Source organism: Schistocerca piceifrons, chromosome 3 (assembly GCF_021461385.2).
Source record: "Schistocerca piceifrons isolate TAMUIC-IGC-003096 chromosome 3, iqSchPice1.1, whole genome shotgun sequence".
Classification (NCBI taxonomy): Eukaryota; Metazoa; Arthropoda; class Insecta; order Orthoptera; family Acrididae; genus Schistocerca; species Schistocerca piceifrons.
In genome coordinates, this window is record NC_060140.1 from 435,337,422 (window position 1) to 435,358,811 (window position 21,390).

General features: G+C 40.2%; 1 protein-coding gene across 1 annotated transcript in view; it reads left to right on the forward strand.

The window, feature by feature from the left end:
* Positions 1 to 21,390, forward strand: part of LOC124788219 (low-density lipoprotein receptor-related protein 6) — a 326,785-nt gene that overhangs the window by 258,523 nt on the left and 46,872 nt on the right. Inside the window, exons 3-8 of the mRNA XM_047255400.1 lie at positions 13,725 to 13,844; positions 15,512 to 15,702; positions 15,817 to 16,107; positions 16,240 to 16,481; positions 16,590 to 16,753; positions 18,116 to 18,289. Coding sequence (XP_047111356.1) covers positions 13,725 to 13,844; positions 15,512 to 15,702; positions 15,817 to 16,107; positions 16,240 to 16,481; positions 16,590 to 16,753; positions 18,116 to 18,289 — 1,182 coding nt within the window. The remainder of the gene's footprint in view (positions 1 to 13,724; positions 13,845 to 15,511; positions 15,703 to 15,816; positions 16,108 to 16,239; positions 16,482 to 16,589; positions 16,754 to 18,115; positions 18,290 to 21,390) is intronic.

Here is a 21,390-nt window from a genome sequence, read left to right on the forward strand (position 1 = left end):
CAATGCGTCCCACACGTGCCTGATGGAATTTAAGTCGCAGAAATGGGCAGGCCAGTCCTTTTGCTGAATATTCTCCCATTACAGAGCTTTCCAAATGCGCAGCTCTGTGCAGCCATGCATTGTCTGATATATGGAAAGCAGTGTGTACGTGTGTGTGTGTGTGTGTGTGTGTGTGTGTGTGTGTGTGTCCAGGATCTCCTCTCAATCCCGTGTATCGATTTCAGCCAAATTCGGCACAGAAACAGCAGGCCTCGTGACTTATCAGGACTCCAGTAGGAGCGGAGATACGGCGAAAACGTGCTTTCCCCTTCCTGGCTTATAGTTGCCTTGCATGACAGGTGTGCTGGTGGCAACGGTATCGACATGCCAAATCAACCTGCTTTGGAGGGCAACCTACATGTCAGGTACAAGGAACAATTTCCCAGACCATGATTGACAGACATGTTGTGGGAGTAGTACCAGCCTGCTTTATTGAACTATATTTCAGGGGCTACACGTGCTGATGATCGTGGCTGGGGACAAATTAAGGGGAGGAGGAAATGGACAGAGAGATGAGAGCAGGTGGGGATGCATTAAGCACGTGCAAAAGGAAGAGAGGGTGGCAGAGATGTAAAGAGAGAGAGGGCATGAGGATATTGTCAGAGGAGAGGGGAGAAACATACGGTCAGAGAGAAGGTGTGGAGGAAACGGACAAGGACAGGGGAATGAGGAGGTGAAGAGATGAAGAGAACAAGGGGAGGAGATAGACAGGAGGAGGAGGAGGAGGAGGAGGAGGTGGCCACAGAGAGGGAAAGGAGGAAATGTGTTAAATATATGTGACAAACACGTACGCAGGCAAAGCTGTGGGGAAAAGGCGTTTCCACATCCACAACTTGAAATCGCGGGGTGGCAGGCTGACATTCATTACAAGGCCAAAAACACTGCCCCCTTTCTCCAACAGGACAACTTTGCCATTGTAAACCAATCCTAGATGAGCTGACGCGCATAGAAAGGAAATTCTCATACCTCACCGTTTATGTTCATATGGACTAACATATGATTCTCATACAGTTTCCAGTATTTGAGTACTCGTTTTACTGTTCCATTTCTAAGATTAATATTATCTGTTATGGATGTCCCAGAACCTGTGACTGTTTATTCAGTGTAAATATATAAAACTGCAACCAGTTACTTTTTTGAAATAGTTATTTATTATTCCATGAACCGGTTTTGGCTCTGAGCACTATGCGACTTAACTTCTGAGGTCATCAGTCGCCTAGAACTTAGAACTAATTAAACCTAACTAACCTAAGGACATCACACACATCCATGCCCGAGGCAGGACTCGAACCTGAGACCGTAGCGGTCGCTCGCTTCCAGACTGTAGCGCCTAGAACCGCACGGCCACTCCGGCCGGTTGAACCGGTTTTCAAACCTTTTCAGGCTCATCTTCAGACGGTTTTCCCTAAGTTACATATCTTTTTCAAGTATAATGTTAGGTGCTGGCTTGCGACAGTACGGGCGGCTTTTTTTGTTAGTATCCATCTGCCTGCTTCGATTGTGATGGCCACTTGGCACCATATCACACACTTTTACGCAATATGTATACATCCACACTGTGTTAGCGAAACTTTGCCAGCATCCACCACGTGCTGGATCCTAACAAAAAGAGCCGCCCACACTTCTCATGCCAGCACCCAGCATTATGCTTGAAATAGATGCGTAACTTTCGGAAAACCATCTGAAGATGAGCCTAAAAAGGTTCGAAAACCGGTTCATGGAATAATATTTCAAAAAAAAGTGACTTGCAGTTTTATGTATTTACATTGTTCCACTTTTGGTTTTCGGTTGATTGCAGTACACTTTTTTAGTCTGACTCCATCAGAAGGTTCTGGAGCCCTGTTCGACGACCAAATTAGTGTGTCTCTCAAATCGCTATAGCGTTTGCGGTAAAAATTGAATATGAGGGCAAAAGAAATTGCTTGAAATATATCAGCTCGGTGACAAGAAATGCACAACCTACTACAGAAGTTTTTTGATGTTGAAAGCATCAGTGTATACATAAACAAAGTGTGGCCATTAAGGATGAAGATAAGCATTGAAGCTCTTCCAAATCAATTTTTCGCATACTTTAATAATGAATGTCTAGGTTTTCCAGTTGTAATTCCAAGTGATACTATGTAGCTATCCGTTTGAATCCAACGGTCGATGTTACGCACTGACTAATGCCATCACTAGTAAAGGGCAGATGCTTCGTACTTCCGCTTATGAGCGGAAGATTGTCTCCCATATCTCGTAGGGTAGTGATTAGTCTACTACTGAGCTGCTGAATCTTTTGGCAAATAAATATTCTCGTAAAGAACTGACGTCGAACGCACAGCAGAGGTTCAGCAGCCTCTATTAGTAAGGCGTTCGTCGGAGTCGATCGCATTGCTCTCTGTGGCAGGGTGTCGGAATTGTACCATGTCAGGGTTATGAAGTGCACGTTTAGCAGCACTGTCCAGTCACATTAATGTGACTACTTGTCAAAAGCTTCAATAACAACCTTTCGCAGCGCAGGCCGCTGGCAGATGTGTAGGCGGCGTCAGCGAGGTTCTGGAAGGTTCCGACTCAGATGTGGGACCATACCGACACCAGTGCCGTGGCTAGTTGTATTACGTTTCTCGACCAGATTTAAATCCGAGGTGTTTGATGGTCAGGCGAGTGCGGTTAACTCCTGATGCTCTTCAAGCCACGAATGTACACTGCGAGCTGTGTAGCACATTGCGTTGTCCTGCTGGGAAATGCCATCGTGCGGAGAAAGAACAAGCTGCATGTAGGGGTGAACATAGATGCAAAATTGTGTTGATCGATTATGCCTTCCAGAATGACAAGATGGCCCAGAGAATGTCACGAAAACATTCCCCAGACCATAATGGCCCCTCCTCCGACCTGATCTGTTCCCGAGATTGTTACAGGGCCGTGCATGCCAACAGCCGTCTGTCCGATGGAGCATAAAAAGTGATTCATTTGAAAAGGTCACCTGTCGCCGCTCAGTGGATGTCCAGCTGCGTTATTGGCTTGCAAATTCCATCCTTGATCCCCGATGAACAGCAGTCAGCATAGGTGCATGAACCAGACACTGAACGATCGTTGAGGAGATACTGTTGGTAGCCCCTTGGTTCATCTGGGCGGTCAACTGTTGAACAGTTACGGGACCACAGTTGGCGTTTTTGTCCGATCGGAATTTTTAGCGTCGCCGCCGTACCAGTAGTGGCGCGTAGGATAGCATTGCGACGTACACATTGTGTGGAATACTCTACTATCGGATTATTTAACGCCGACGGCAGCAATGCAGCCGCTCACTACAATCGACGAATTTTTTTACCGTCTCCGCCGAAATGGTGGCCTGCGTGACTAAATGCGCTGTTACAAAAGTGGTTCACAATGGCTCTGAGCACTATGGGACTTAACTTCTCAGGTCATCAGTCCCCTAGAACTTAGAACTACTTAAACCTAACTAACCTAAGGACATCACACACATCCAAGCCCGAGGCAGGATTCGAACCTGCGACCGTAGCGGTCACGCGTGCGCGTTTACACACCGTCCAGTCTGCCGCCGATCGCTGTCGTGTACGCGTTGAGAGTGGCGTAGTGGTGTGATTTAATCATGGCCGAAGTGGTTGTAATTGACAATGAGTTATTAATTCATTTTGTACAAGAAAGGCCTGTGCTCTGGGACGAAACCTTGGACATTTTTAAACATAGGAACGCCACAAGGACTGCGTGGCATGAAGTTTGTCTTAAACGTAGGAATGATTTTGATAAGCTGGAAGACAGCGAAAAGAATGACTTTGGTAAGTACAAATAATTTTATCTATTTATTTTATAATGCTAATGAATTGCCCTTAACAGTCTTACATTTATTTATTTATTTATTATTTGCAATCTGAAACTTATTAACAAATGAAAAGGATCAAAATTTTAAAAACAAATAAACACTGTAAATTACACAAAAGGGAAAACAAGACACTAAAGCATAATTACAAATCAACAAAGGTCTTACAATAACAACAACAGATAAGGGGACGGTCATAGTAGTAATGAGTAAATTACATTATCATCATCGTTTAAAACGAGGCTTGATAAAGAAATTCTCAATTTCGAAATGTCGCCGAAGCAAAAGCAATAAAAGTAATTAACAAATCATTTCTATTATATTAAATAGATGTAAGACTATTAATGTCAGTTAAATAGCATTTCAACAAATAATTAATAGTCTTTAAATTATTTTTCAATATCATTGCACTTATTTTACATTTTTATAGTTTCAATGTACATAGTACCTGTTATATGTCGAATTGTACTAATCAGTGAGATTGGAATTATTTTTTATGCCATACGGTGTCCAATCTGTCCACAATGTATGTGATTATGCTTATGTTTCCTGGTTTCACGTAGGCCTATATGATGCTCAGATCTTTGACATCTGCCAGGGAATGCTTCCAACACTTGACACGAAGCACTTCCACAGAATGTTTCTCACGTTGCCTTTCAAATGTCCTCTTGAACAGCACGCTATTCGGATGTTTTCAAGGCCTGTAATTGACGTAGCATCCTCAGGTACGTACCCATGTCTAACATAATTGTGAAGCAAAATACAGGCCTTGACAATATCAGTAGCAAAATCAGGTTGTACATTCAAGGGATGATCAAAAATTCACCTTTTGTTACTGAGTATACCTTCTTGCTCTACACAGTCTGTAGTTAAATATCCTCTTCTTCAACAGACAAGTGAGTACCAGCGTAGGTCTCAAAAAATGTGTATGTAAGCCAAATTCAGCGTCAGCAACAAAGAAATAAGGTAAAAAATGGCTCTGAGCACTATGGGACTTAACTTCTAAGGTCATCAGTTCCCTAGAACTTAGAACTACTTAAACCTAACTAACCTAAGGACATCACACACATCCATGCCCGAGGCAGGATTCGAACCTGCGACCGTAGCGGTCGTGCGTTTCCAGACTGTAGCGCCTAGGAATAAGGTACTTTCGGGCTTTCTGTTCGTGTTGGGCACCTCTTTTCCTCTAGATTATGTGAACCACTTTCAATTGATTTCCACAGCTTAGTGTCTTTAGAAGAGCCACAATCTTTTCCATAACTGTCAATTTCCAGGAAATCTAAGCATATCAAAGCATTTTTCCGAAAGCTGGAAAGCGCATTGACTACGGATTCAGACTTATATTTTATTAATCGCATCGCTTCTGCATACGATTTCCGTTTGCTGTGCAATGAGAATAGGGCACTTCTGTAATGGACAATGTAATTCATCACCTGTCGCTTGAGGTATACGTCGTAAGGGTGGTAGAACTGCATACGCCCTGGAGCAATAACTTCTTAAATGAACACGTCGATATTCCGATTTCATCGACAACCACGCCATCGTATAAATAGGGATAGCTTTGCACATATCACGAGTCAACAATGTAAAGAAACGCCTTCACTTTTACGTAAGGGCACAAAACTTTGTCAAAAAACTGATGATAGGTATATTCGTGAGCTTTTCAGATTTTTTGGCTGTTGCACACGCGATTCTTTCAAGAGGCAACACGGAATTCAGTGGCATCGTGTCGCGAAATAAAACTGCACCAAAGACAAGCGTACGTTTGATGAATTATTGAAAACAGCAAGATTGCCAGAACTTCAAACCACTAGTATAACTGATTACGTTGTAAGTACGGATGAAACAGAATGTATCACGTCTCTGGTAAGAGAACGTTATCATTTTGAGGTGAGGAAGTTGTCGGTCAGTTGAAAAAAATGGAATCTATCATCAATTTTTGGAAAAAGGTTTGCGATCTGACCTAAACATTTTCTGTATACTATTGTCTCGGGGGTGGGCAACGAACGGTGACCTGGTTGTCGATGAAATCAGAATATCGACATATTCAATAAAAGTCATTCCTCCAAAGTGCATGCCGTTCTGTCAACGCTATGCCTGCTTTTACTGACAGCTGAAGAATTACATTCGCCCATTACAGGAATGCCGTATTCTCATCGCACAGCAAACAGAAATCACAAGTAGAAGCGATGTCCATAAATATTATAACAATGGATGTATGTATGCTCCACCTCTCCTCCTGAATCACGTGACCGATTTCAACCAAACCTGATACATATATCCCTCACTGTCAGGAAACAAACGCTGTGGCGATAAAAGCCACCTACCTGTCATAGTTCAGGGGATATGATGTCATAAACACTGAGGTGCGTGAAAAACACCCGCTTTGTATACGAAGTTTTAATACAGGGTGAGGCAAATAGAAGTAGTTAGGAAAACAGAGTTCGAGGGTACGAAGAAACATAGCAGAGGAAAGGAAATACTGCACTAATCTGACTATAGCAGATGTTGAAAGTGACCGTAATTCATCTCTTGGTTGGTCAGCAAGTCACTGAAGGTGGATCGAAGCTGGCTACTGCAGTCTCATCCGAAATGTTCTGCTGCAATTCTTTTTGAGATACACCTTAGACTTGAGGGCTTCCAACAGAAAATAATCACACACTGATAGATAGGGTGACCTGGATGGCCTCCTAGGGCCGCGACCAGACTGACCTCTGCTAACAACTCAGTCAGGCGTGAAGATTGTGTAAATGTACTCCAAGGGTCGGCCGGCTGTATGGGCAGTCGCTCCAGTCTGTTGGAAAATGGTTACTTTCAACATCTGCTATAGTCAGGTTAGGACTGCATTTCCTTTCCTCTGCTGTGTTTTGTTGTGTCCTGGAACTCTGTTCTCTAGGCCAGTTTCATTTTCTCCACTCTGTGTATTTATTCTTTACTACTAAGACTCCAACAGTCCAGTCAACTCAAGGAAGTCGCAGACGTCTGGCAGCGTGTTCGAGAGCTTTCAACTGTGAAGCGCAAATGACAGTTGGCGAAAACAATAGCCGTTTATAGCGCTGTGAAGAGGCTATTCCATAGAGACGTCTACAAAGCCGCGTTATGGAAACGCGAAGCAGTTGCGCCCACCGTACAGAAACTGTTCGGGGTTACTTTACTTATACGTCAGTATATTATGCGTTTTTCTTTGTACGATAGTTTACATTTTTAAAGGTGTTTTCACAAATAAATGGAAATCAATTTTTTTCGATGTTACACTAAAAACACAGTTCATTTTTTGTTTTCGTTTGGATACGCAGACAATGCTGGGTTAGGTAGCTAGTAATTAATAAAACACTCTCTTTGATCCGTAACCATTTGCAGGCCCCAACTTTCGAGAAAATGCTTTGATGTGCTTGATTTGTTGTGAAAAGTGTCGCCAGATGGTGTTTAACAACATTAACAAGGTTTCTTTTCGTAACCATTTTCACACTACAAATGTGACTGCGGCGTATACGCGTTCGCACGTTGCTGGCGGTGCTTCGAATTTCTATGCTTCTGCTGTTTTTGTGCCATATATGACTATTGGGAATGCATTGGTTCTCTTAAAGTATAAAAGCTTAATATCAAAGCAAAAATTGAAATACTAGAATTTATATGTTTTTAGTTTTCAGTTACTGTTAGTTATGTAAGGTTATATACAATTTGTAGTTATAAAATTTTCTTTAATAATGTTTGAAGTACATATTTCTTTGGTTAATAATTCCATTATAATTCTCGATGTCACAAAAAATATTGATGTAATTGACGTAAAGAAAAATAAACAACAGCATACGATTGGATTCGAGCACTGAGCGCAAAAATTGAAAACTGGGCTCTTACCTTAGCCACTACCCCACCGACTGAACTTGGTTTAACGCCGCGCGCGAGAGCTGATGAAGTAGCAACAAAACTTCGTCATTTTCTCGCAACTATCGAGTGTTGGTACCTAAGAGAAAATAGGTGTCCCTTTATTTTCAGCTTACTTTCGCTAAGCGAAGTTTGGACTGTCCAGCGAACAACCCATAGTGGGTCCCCCGTGTCAGACAATATTTGAGTCGCAGTAAGTTGATCCCTCACAATTGCAGCAGGTTCGTGAACCTGCATCAGCCAATAGCGTAATTTCGTAAACTCTATGGCAACGACGCAGTGTTGTCACAGCTGCATAGATGGCTATTGTTTCCGGGAATCGTTAGCGTCAGGTTTTCACAGGGGACAGATCCCGTCCATTCATTTACGATTTTTGAGTTTTCTTATTGCATTCCGCACATCATACGTCTTTTTGCTTTTTTAAAAGCCTCCTATCTTGTACATCTGCCTTCGGTATTGCAGATAATCTTCTGATGAGTAGATCTTAAACCGCTTATGTACTAGTCGGCGTTGGCCAATCACTCGTGTGCATTTCGTATTCCACAGTATCACCGGCCTTCTAACCTGTAACAAAGTAGCATACTTTGGGGACAGAGAGGTGTGCTGTGTCATTTAACACCTTGCGGAATGCGTAGTAGGCCACATTTCTGGTGGTGTCCGGACAGTTGACACGCCGGACATATGCCACGGTTTTACCTGCTCCGAAGGGTTGGGTCCCTTGTCTTCCCCCCCCCCCCCCCCCTCCTCTCCCCCCCACTCCACCACCTCATCCTCCTCACCCGCCCGCCCAGTTTGCTTTCGAAGTTCCTAACGTGACCATCAGTATGGAAGTTATTACAACGAACAAGGGCAGGCCTCTTGCTCATTAGAAAGGTTGTGCGTATCTTAAACAGAGGGAATCTAAAGAAGGTGGTGTTACATGGATGTGCTTACGCCGAAATGCGGATCATTGCAAGGGAAAGCTGCTTTCGAGGAACGGAGAAGTGTTGAGCTTATTAGAACATCTCTGTGGACCACCTGACGATGCAGCTCTGAAAGTTAGAAAGCAAGTGGAAAGAGCGAAGAGAAGGTCTCGAGAAGAAACTACACTGTTATCGGAGATATACGAGAATGAAATGGGAAATGAACATAATAAAGTTTATGACTTTGTTACAGTGATGCCTAATTCAGAATCTATGAAGAGAACCATGCGTCGTCGATGGAGTCAAGAGCGGGGGAACCAACAAGAGCCTAAGAACTCTTATGAAATTGATCTTCTTGAAGATCTATTAAAAATGGGAGATGGCAGTAGTTTTCTTCTGGAAGACGATAGATTAGAGGTGAGAATAATGATTTTTAGTGGAAGCAAAGGAAAAGAATGTTTAAAAACATGTTCCCATTTTTTTATGGGTGGAACATTTAAGGGATGCAGCAACCAGTTTGCACAGATATACACCATACACGTAGACTTAGGAGGCCCGATTAAAGAAACAAATATTCTTCCTACTGTATTTGCACTGCTCCCTAATAAGAAGAAAGACACATATGTTCGTCTGTTTCGTCTGGTAAAACAGGCAGTCTCTTGAGTGGTGTCCTAAACAAGTAAAGGTGGACTTTGAGGCAGTTGCGATATCGGCCATTCGTCAAGTTTTTCCCACAACTGAAATAAATGGATTCTGTTTCCATATGAAGAAGAGTTTATGGAGAAGAATTCGAGTTCTCGGTCTAACTGAGTAGCACCGCTAGAACGAGGATTTAAGACTTCACGTCAGCATGTGTGTAGCACTGGCAGTTGTAAAACCGGAGAACGTAAGCAATTGATAGATTGAGATTCATGCAGAAGCTCCTGATAACGGAAGATTCTCTCAATTTTTTGACTACTTTGTGGATAACTGGCTAGAGAATGAGGATATCGCAATAGAAATGTGGGACTGTTACGGAAAAAGGCACCGAACGACGAATGCTGTTGAAGGGTGGCACAAAATAAATACTATTATTGGAAACCCTCACCCTAGAATCAACTATTTGGTGTAGTGCTTAAAAAAGGAAGCAGAGCTCACTAACTGCATGTACATGAAATTGTAAATGAATCTTGAAGGTAAGAAGAGGAAGAATAAATACTTGAAGCTGGACGGCAGGATAGAGAGAATCGTAAAGAATTATGAAGAGACTGGCAACATTAGGCCTTGTTTGAAAGCCATTGCCCATATTCAGAAACTAGACCAAAATACGTTAAAAATAATGTATTAAAAACTATGAAGACCACTGAGTCCTCGCAGATTACTAAGATAAAATTATTAAACATTGAAGCAGCATTATCGGAGCTAATATTAAGTTGTAATTGTAAATAGAGTGTACATTAGTTCAACGTGTTTAGGCTGATTTTACACACGCCAGAATGGTACATGGTCATTTATCATTTTCACGGTCCAAAGCCTGTGCAAAGTGTGATACGAATCAGCCATTAATGTAAAAATTAAAAAGTATTTCAAGCCTCACAAAAGTCTCCCTATTGTTGTCACGTTAAGATAACTTTTTTCTACCTTCCAATATTATGGCCATACTATTAAATAATTGTGAGTTCTAAAATAATTTTCTGAAGTTTCAGAATCGCAACTATCACCTAAAATATCATGGTTTGTTAAACTGATAGTATACGCTTTTGTAAAAGAAAATAGGAACTGAACCTTTGAATTTCACCTCAAATTGACATCCCAAAACTGATCTGATCCTAAGGTAGACAGTCTTGGCACCTCAAATATTTTTTATTTAAGTTTAGCTGCAAACATTTATAGTAGATGTAAATCACCTTAAGTGCATTTAGATATAGCCCTTTGAAAATTAAAATTTCTTACTAAATTGTTGATTATCTTTAAAAAGGTCAGTAAAAGCAAGTATCTTACTACTGAAAATTAATTCTTACTAAAGAACATTAGGAACAAATGTATTAGACCTACTTTTCTTATACATTAGAGAATTTTTAAAAAAATATTTGATCATTTCCTCTGTCACTGAGAGTGTAATTTCAGTTGCTTTGCAACACCAGGGATATCTACTTCTAAATTATGCTTGCAGCTGTTCTCATTTCGAATTCTGGAATATTTACTTCGTCTTCTTTGGTGAAGGAATTTCGGAAAATGCATATACTAACTCCACTTTAGTGGCACTGTCATCAGTAACATCACCGTCGCTGTCGCGCAGTAAAGGTACTTACTGAGCCTTTCCGCTGGTTTACTAACATGGGACCAGCATCTCTTTGGATTTTCCGCCACATTTCTAGAGCGAGTTTCGTTGTGGAAACTGTTAAATGCATCTCGCATTGAAATCCGCACCAAATTTCGAGCCTCAGTAAAACTTCACCAATCTCGGAGATTTTGCGTTCATCTAAATTACACGTGCCTTTTGCGGTGCTCCTTCAACAGCTTTCTGTCGTGTTTTGTGTACCATGGGGGATCAGTTCCGTCTCTTGTTAATTTATTTAGTATGAATATCTCGAGTGCTGTTGATACTATTTCTTTGAACTTAAGCCACATATGGTCTTCATTTACATAGTTTGGAAGGATTGGAGACTATCTCTTAGAAAGACGTCACCTGAATTTTTAGTTGCTTTTATAAATAGATATATTTCGCGTTTAGTTTTGGTGAATTTCTGTGTTCCGGAAGTGAGCCTCGCTACGACTGCGTGTTCACTAATCCCTGTATCCGTCGTGATGCTCAGGATTATTTGTGGCTAAGAGGTCAAGTGCGTTTTCGTAACCGTTTACAATTTGAATTGCCTCGTTAACTAATTGTTAAAAATAATTTAAAAAAAGCATTTAGAACAGATACAGAAGTTGTTTTCTATTTACAATAGAGCATGAAAGTGTATTTTTGTCAACATGCGGAAGGTAGATTGAAGTAACTGCCAACTATAATTGTATGAGTGGGGTACCTATTTGTAATGAGACTCAAGTTGTCTTTTCTTTGAACTGTTCAGCAACTGTTTCATCTGAGACAAGTGGTCGGTAAAAGGAGCCAGTTATTAATTTATTCCGGTTGTCGAATATAACTTCTGTCCATACTAAGTCACAGGAACTATCTGCTTCAAAGTCGATTGTGAGCTTACATTATTTTTCCTTAAGTTGTCCTTCTTGTTTCTGTTGTAGTGCAGATAATTACAATTACGGCTTTTCCCTCCAGAACCTAAGATGCTTTCTCTGTGACCCTGTAAATACCAGGGCTAAACAATGTAGAACAACAACTTACGTTACAAGCGTAGCATTCTGTATTACTTCATTTTCTTATTTCTAACATTTTAAAATTGTAAGTCGACTGTAGATGCCATGTCAATCATAGATGTTCTTACCTCTATTTAGTGAACGTGTTTGCAGTTATGTTTTGAACATTGTCAAAAATGGTTCAAATGGCTCTGAGCACTATGGGACTTAACTTCTAAGGTCATCAGTCCCCTAGAACTTAGGTTTAAGTAGTTCTAACTAACCTAAGGACATCACACACATCCATGCCCGAGGCAGGATTCGAACCTAGGACCATAGCGGTCGTGCGGTTCCAGACTGCAGCGCCTAGAACCGATCGTCCACTTCGGCCGGTCTGAACATTGTCCCGCTACAATTTATTAACTAATGTTTTTAGAGAGTAAATTAATATGGAGTATGTCGTTCTTCTTTTCAAACATTCACAAACACATTTATTCTTTCCCTATTGTCTTTTGGGTATGCAGTTGTAGTAATTAAAGTAAGCACAAATGCAGTGATCAAAAAGAAATGATTAGCGTACATTCGCAATCTCGTTTCATCGTTCCTTTCTTGTTGCTCCCATGCCGATGGACTGTTTCTATTGCAATAGTAAGCGTTAAAGGAAGCTACCGTACAGACAGAGGAATCTATATTTATACTTGGCAGAACTAATTATATACTGACATAATCGTCGGTATATGCTTTCGTTTCCCAAAAGTTATAAATATTTCGATTTCGGAAAAGAAGCACTGTATTTGGCCAAGGTGTCGAAGAAGAAGGTCCCTTCCGTACTGGTTGTATCGAGTAAGATGTGGAGACGGCGGTTTGAAAGCGGACAGAGGTAATGCGGGGCAGGGCGTCCCTTACCTGAGGGATCGCTACTCTAGCTACCTGGCGAGGGGGCAAGTGTGGCAAATGTCCGGCATTCATTTCTGGTACCTCGGTAGTTGAATTCTCTGTGTGTGTATTTTTTAATAGTGCTAGTTTGATTTGTTGGTTTTCGAAGGATTGTTACGTATAGGAAAGAATTTCATGTCTTTTGCTGCCACATCTTCCGTCAGAATAATAGGGAAATAATTTGATCCTAATGTGTCGTGCAGTGTCGACCAAGTAGAAACTTTGACAGTTGGTTCGAGCATAACGTGATATCTACAACAGAGCCGCTGTCGTGGGGAACAGACATCAAAGTAACTGACCAATCATTGAGGCTCATAAAGAGTGATTGTCTGCTATTGAAGTAACTGAGCTTTGTCCTGGGTCGTCTGTCAACACAGTGCGTTCGAATCTGTTTCGCTTATCCAGCTTCTCTGGGAGAATATGGGTGAAAGGTACAGAATGTAATTTAATTCTTACTACTGTTATTAGCAGTTTTGCGGTTGGGGAATTGATCTGTACTTCTAGGAATGTAATTTATTTTTTCGTAGCAGTATAGTAACACCTTCTTTTCCATCTGGTCTATCAGTCCTGATAGCAGAGAATCCTCTGAAATTGATATGTCTTTCTGCCTTTACGTTTGAGAAATGCAAGCTGCAGATATACTTTCTGTACGAACCTATCATGGCAGGGTCTATAAATACTTTTTTCCCTCTTATTCTGTTTTCTGCCGATTATGTCCATAGTAACGTTGCACCATTTCGGTGAACCCGCCCGGCGGACAAGCATAGAACTTTGTATGTAGTTAAACTTCCCGGAAAGACAACGAGGTCGTATGATACGTTCTTATCAGTGCAATTAACTAGCTGCGAATATTGATTGTTATATTTTTGCAGGGGCTTGTTGCTGCAGGAGCAGTGGACTTCCTATACGATGAAGGACTGTTATGTTGGACAGACAATGGACTGGAGATGATACAATGCGTTTCCTATGACGGGAAGGTTCCTGGAGCCAAGGTACGTATATATTTTCTCCAAGGGAGCCCCGAATTTGTTACGACGGCATATTGCGTTAAACACGATTCCTCCAGCAATTTCAGATTCCGTCGCTTAAGTTTTCCTCGCGGAAAAAAACCGGACATATCATTTAACAGCAGTATCAGAAGAATGGATTACTACGCGCCAGGAAGCGTTGAGTTGCAGACAGGCACAATGAAAAGACAGCTACACATTTAATTTTTCGGAACAAAGTCATCCTTCCGATATAAAACACACACACACACGTTCGCTTAGCGACCGGAGACAGTAGCCATGTGCATATGAGCCGGGTTTGCGCGCGCGCGCGCGCGCGCGCGCGCGCGTGTGTGTGTGTGTGTGTGTGTGTTCTTTTTCGGAGGAAGGGCATTTGTCCGAGAAATTAAATGTTTTGTAGTGGGACAGTAGGACGAATACAGTCGTATCATGTGATATTTAGAGGATGCTTTGAGAATGTATTTACTATTGATGCGGTACAGTAAATAAAGGAAAATAGATAGATTTTCCGTTTCTCTTTACTTCTTGCGTGCGTATAGGCAAATAAATGAAAACACAGCATGCTAGGATTTGAGAAATAACTATTCTTAGCTCCAAAATCACAATAAAAGACAGTCGACAGGAGCCCTGTGTCATTTGTAAATCCTGATGTCTCACGCAGCTCCTCAATGGCACATTCTTTAGATATAGCAAGAACATTTATATTTAGCCGTTAAGAAAATAGCCAACCAATCGAATCATGTGAAATGAAATGCCTCATGTTCTTGAAGCGGAAATTACTGTTTACGCGATAACGCCAACATCACTAATATCAATCTTCATAGAAATTAAGTTCAGTTTCAGCTTTCGCGAGTCGACTGTGGAACCAGATCCAAATTTTTAATAGCGATAGGCGCGTCAATCATTTTTTTCTGTACTTGCAACGTAATCTTTCTGTTACGGTTTTAGAATATTAAAACTACCTGATAATCTCACAGGCTCATAATGCAGGCCAGTGATCATCCTCCTCCACTTTTCTGTAATTGCAAACTGTGAAGTGTGTGTGTGTAGGGGGGATAACACTTTGATTATATTTCCTGGTCCTTTTACGGTTGCACGTAAACAAATATGGCCATTGAAAATTGTTTCAACACATTTCCACACTTGGCTGAACACGAAAAAGGAGAGAGAGAGTTTGCTGCAGATAAAGTTGTCAGGAAGCGATGCAAACTTTTTTTTGGAATATTCAGAGAATCGTGTCTTCAATGACGCTTGATGCTAATGTGCCGTTTGGAGCTGTATTTCTGCCACAGGATAAATCTAATGTATGTTGTCAGTATTTGCTAATACATTCTAGGGTTTCGGACTACAAAACTGTGGCATGTCGTGGCGAGTTTAAATTTTTAGGAGTGCAGTGCAAACTTGTTGAACATTGACCATAAATTTAATTTTATTGTACAGCATATACCTATAAAGAATATGTTTCGTGCGTGATGACAAAAATGATTTATCAACATGCTTGTTGTCAACAGCTACTTTATGCTGAGCTCCTTTCAGTGCTGCACGGGATATGTAACAGAAAAGCAATCTTTTCCCTCTAGCTAATTCTATTAAGTTTCCATTCCTATGCTGTTAGTTTGGTGATTAATTTGTTGTATGCATGTGTCCTGCAGATTGATGTTCTTACAACTGGATTAAGTTCTCCAGATGGCCTAGCATGTGATTGGTTCACCAAAAAAATCTATTGGACTGATGCAGAAACAAACAGAATTGAAGTTGTATCTATTAGTGGTGAACACAGGAAGGTACTGTTCTGGGAAGATATAGACCAGCCCCGAGCAATAGCACTTGATCCGATGAGAGGGTGTGTACTTTTGATGTTTCCAGGAGGAATTAAGTTTTTATTTACATTGTGTAACACCATAGATATTTTTGTTCACAACTTTATTATTTTAATACATCCAAATATTTATTCCAGCCTAATGTTTTGGACTGACTGGGGTGAGATTCCAAAAATTGAACGCGCTGGAATGAATGGTGACAACTCGACGCGCAAGGTCCTTGTGATAGAGGACATAATGTGGCCTAATGGCCTCACTTTAGATTTCAACAATTCCAAAGTCTATTGGCTGGATGCTAAGCTGCTATTTCTTGCTTCAGTTGATTATGAAGGGAACAACAGACACAAGTTTGCTACTCAAGATTTAAAATGTCCATTTGCTGTTTCTTTTTTCCACAACAAGCTGTACTTCACTGACTGGGAAACATGGTAAGCTCATTTGTTCTTTTGAATGATTATCATTTTATTGCATTATTGTAGTACATGTGAGCAAAAAGTAGCTGAGTAATATCTTCACGTATAACAGATATGTAGTATAATGAAATATCTTTATAATTATAGGGGCATACATTCTTACAATCTGGAAGAAGGTGGGAAACCAAAGGAAATAGCTCATAACAAGGACATTATGCCACTTGATATTCGTGTGTGGGATAAGAGCCGTCAGCCGAAAGGTTATTCACCATGTCAAACAAATAATGGTGGTTGCTCTCATTTATGTCTTCTGTCACCCAGACCTCCAGGCTTCACTTGTGCTTGCCCCACTGGAGTAAAGCTGCTGGATAACCGTACCTGTGCCAACGGTATTGTATGATTTACATGTAATGTAGGGAGTAAGTTGGAATGTGTTAAAAGAATTCTATTACTCCTTGTCATGTAAATATTGCCATTATGCCACTTATTCTTTTCAGGGCCTCAGGAGCTGTTAATTCTAGTACAAAGAACAGATATTTCTAAAATATCACTTGATTCTCCTGATTATACAAATTTTATTCTACCTCTTAAAAATGTGAGGCATGCCATTGCAATAGATTTTGATCCGGTTGAAAATTTTATCTATTGGACAGATGATGATGTGAGTACTGATAGTTTTAACAGTAATATTACTGTGTAACTTGTTTTAAACTTGATCTGTGTTTGCCAGTCACTACTGGTACACATGTGTTGTTGTTGAGAATATACCATGACCTACATGCCTTTTAATAACATCTTACATCACTTACGTCCCATTATTTGTTTACGTACTAATCGCTGCAACCAAGTTAACCATTTTTTTAGAAAAATAATAATATATCACATACACTTAAAGTTCTGCCAGGTGTCCAATTTCCATTTGAATGCTATATTTTGAGTCTTGTATTGTCTTCTGCTGATCCTTCATTGCTCTCACTTGCATATCTGAATCCAACATGTCTCTTGTTGTCTTATGGTATTCAGCTTGCAAAAAAGAAATCTTAGATGATCTTCTGTAGCATGAAAGGCAAGTGAGAGGGATAGGCAGCAGCAATACTGGATAAGAGGGTTTGCAAATCTGAAAAAATTATGTATGGAGTTACCATTTTCACATTGGCTGTTATGTAACTAGAGTAATGTAAGCATTTACTGATTAACACAGTTTTCCATATTCTGGAATCCATGAAGACGAAAAAGTAGTGTCTTCATATTTTGCTATTATTTTTCAGGGTACAGTGCAATTTTATTGTAAGTTTATTTCAGACAGAAAGTCACTTATCTCTCTCTTTATTTTTTAATGTACCTTTAAACATTAAAGAGTTCACTAACCATTGTTAAACTAATTCAACGTTAAATTGATCTCTACATTTTCTACACCTGCTTGTAGTTAATATTTGTACATATCTCAAACAAAGGCTGTAATATGGTCTAAAAGATAAATGGAAGTAGGCTAGTGGTCATAATTACCAACGGGGGAAACAATGACGTGATTGAATCAATTATATAGGAGTGAAACTTAGAGCATGTAAATATGGAAGTTAAATTGTTGTATGAAATACGTAATTCTCCTAAGCTACATTTTATTTAGTACCCTTCACAATACCAGTAGAATAACTCCATATAATACATTACAGTATACAATACTAAAATAATGACCAAGTGTACAGGACTGTGGGCTAGGGTGGTTCCTTCTTTGAGTGCTGGATGGAGATAAGAACACACTAGAAAACACCATCTTTTATCCTTTTCGTCATTGGCCTACATATAAGTATACTTCATACTTTCGCCAACTTCATGTGTGCCGTTCTTTCAATAGCAAGGAAGAAATCTTACAATACAGAGGGGTAAAGATTATCCCTGACAGTAGTATGTGTCTGTGCTCAATCTGTCTGTTTTAATTTACAGCTGCTTTATTTATGATCCTGTTTCTCTGTCAGCTACAACATCATTTTTTAGAGTTGCTCTTTTCTGCTGCTGCCTACAGGCCAAGGCAATAAGACGAGCTCATCTGAATGGAACAGGTCAGGAAGATCTAATTGTGACAGAGGTGGGCCATCCTGATGGAATTGCCGTTGACTGGGTGGCACGTAATATGTACTGGACAGATACAGGGATGGACCGTATTGAAGTGGCACGTCTGAATGGTGAATCACGAATTGTAAGAGCATCATTAAGTATTGTGTTCAGTAGTTAGTTATTCATTTGAGAGGTATGCCTTCTATTGCAGTGTTAAGTACTGTACTTTTTAGATCTTCTCTCTCTGACTATACATAAAATTATGTGTTTATAACACAGTCTAATGCCAGATGAAGCTCTGTTTATAACCACTGTGTCATTTGTTTCTGTTGGAATTTTTTATCTATAATTTATACATGCTTATTTGATAGTCATGTATTGTACACCATTATGTCTAAATGCATCTCCTAAATTTCCGGGGTGTGTAGAGTGTGCTGGGTAGTTGCTGATTTGAATAGGCACCCACATCTGAGATGAACTCTTGCTGTACTAAAAGTACAAATGTGAACAATAAAGATTTCCAGTGTTTGTTGAATGTAACTGTTGCAGTACTTTCCTATGATTGCTAATTTCTATGTTTGTAATCAAGTAACTAATCTGGCAAGAATGCCCAGTGCTAAGCTACGTGTGAAATGTGAAAATATTCACTGTCACATTACATGCTATATCTCTACCTCCACTGGTCGTCCATGTCAGATTCTACTATGTTAATGATGGCAGGCGTGTAACGTGGTTACCAAATTAATTTTTACACACACGTCCATAGTTAAATATTCATTTTATGGACACATTGTGCCACATAAAGTCTCTGTTTTATCTGAGTGAATTACAGCATGGAGCTCTTTAGGACGCGACTGCTTTATTTCTCTGTACGTAATATTCGCTTATTATCATATTCCAAACAAAATGTATTGTAATTGTGCTAGATGTTTTACTTGCTTTGTAGTTGTTAATGGCTTTTGTAGCTTCCAATTGACCATCACATTTGCTTTTTTTTTAAAAAAAGTTTTTCAATATTTTTTTTTTTTATTTTTTAAGACTATTTGGGCACTTAAAAGCTAGATGTCTCATGAGGTCAACTCAAATGCGGTATTAGGAGAAATTATAGATGGAGTATCCAGTGCAGTATTTTTTGTGTGTGTTATAATGAATAGGCATTCCTACATGAAGAGTCATGCATTATATACTGTCGTAAGATGCTTGACATTTTCTTTCATAAGGTAACGTTCAATTTAAAAAATTATTAATGTCGCGCACACATAAACGAAGAATATAATATATGCTGTGAAATGACAAGACAGCTTATAATTTCCTCTGTTTTCTCTCTGAAGCAGTGTACCATTTGTGACATTTACTGTCTGGGAATAATTTACTAGGGAACTGCCTGAACGCAAAGGTCTCTGAATTTAGCAGTCTTAGCTGTACCACTTCCAGGAGCATTAGTCTCTCATGTTTAAAGTGATCAATGATACTTAACAAGAACTGGTAAACTTAAAAATAAACAATCACGTACATGAGGCTTTACCACTGATTAGCTGGTGTGTGCATTAAAGACTGTTTATACAAAAGGTACTAGTACTTTTTTTTTTTTTTTTAAAGCCTGAATCCTGTACATTCATATGTTGTAATCAAAGCTTTAACTGCTCATATGTTTTTCATAGCTGTTGTACATGTAGCATCAAGAAGGAAGAAGGGTAGATTGCAGTTAACATGCTATAAACACCAAGGCATTTGTGATGGACCTCAAGTTTAGATTGCACAAGGTTGGGATGGAAATCTGTCTTACGCAATTTAGGGAAACCACTGAAGACCCAAATCATGTTGGCCTGAAACAGATTTGAGCCTCATTTCTCTACAATGAGTGTCCACTGCCCTAACCATTGCATCATCTCAATTGGTTTTACGAGGGTGAATCAAATGAAAGTCTTAAATTTGTAATAACAAATCTAATTTTCGTGTCGTTATCCTGTAAGTTGCTAAGCATGCTAAAAACAGTGTGCTCACATACCGTCGCAGTATCAGTATAAAGATGGCCGCCCCACTTGCGACTTGCACCAGGGAAGAACAGCTTTCTGTTATTCAGTTTTTGCTTAGTGAAGGTGTGAAACCTATTGAAATTCATCGACGAATTAAGGTTCAGTACGGTGATGCATGTTTGTCACAGCAGCAAGTCTATGAATGGAGTAGGAAGTTTGCAAATGGTGTGACTTCAGTGGAAGATGCTCCTCGGCCAGGCCAGGCACAACAAGTTGTGACTCCACAGAACATTGCAGCAGTTGAAGTCATAGTGAAGGAAAACCACCAAGTGACACTGAATGACATTGCAACATGTTTACAGATTAGTCACCACATTGTGCATGATGAGCTCCAGTATCACAAATTGTGTGCAAGGTTGGTGCCACGGCAGCTGACTCCTGAAATGAGAGAATGACGTGTTGATGCTTGTGAAGAACTTCTTCGGCACTTTGAATGAAAAGGTGATGGCTTCCTTGCAAGAATCTTTACTGGGGACGAAACATGGGTTCACTTCCACCAACCAGAAACGAAGAGAGCGAGCAAGGAATGGCGCCATACCTCATCACCAAAACCAAAGAAGTTTCGAGCAGAACCATCAGCAGGGAAGGTTATGCTCACTCTCTTTTGGGACGAAAAAGGCATCATTTTGGAGCATTACATGCCTAGAGGGACCACTGTCACCAGTGCAACATACACAGATCTCCTAAAAAATCATCTGCAGCCTGCAATGAAATCAAAGTGATGTGGATTGTTGTCAGCAGGTGTCCTTTTGCAACATGACAATGCAAGGCCCAACACTGCCTGTACAACAGTTGCAACAATCACAGACCTGCATTTTGAGTGTCTTCCTCATCCACCATACTCACCAGACCTTGCCCCAAGTGATTTCCATGTGTTTGGACCACTCAAAGACACAATGGGAGGAAAGAAGTTCCGTTCTGATGAAGAGGTACGCCATGCGGTGCATGAGTGGTTGCGCGGACTACCAAAAGAATTTTTTTCTAAGGAATTTATTCACTTTGTAATTGCTTGAGGACTTGCATTGAGTTTTGAGGAGATTATGTTGAAAAGTAATACAGGTTAGTACCACTTCTGCACAATAAATAATATTTAAAATATATTTAAGGTTTTCATTTGACTCACCCCCGTATATAAAAAAAACGCACACTGAACCCAGGTAACTGGCATTTGGTTTTGCTGTACAGTATTTCTTAAATGGTGGCAGTG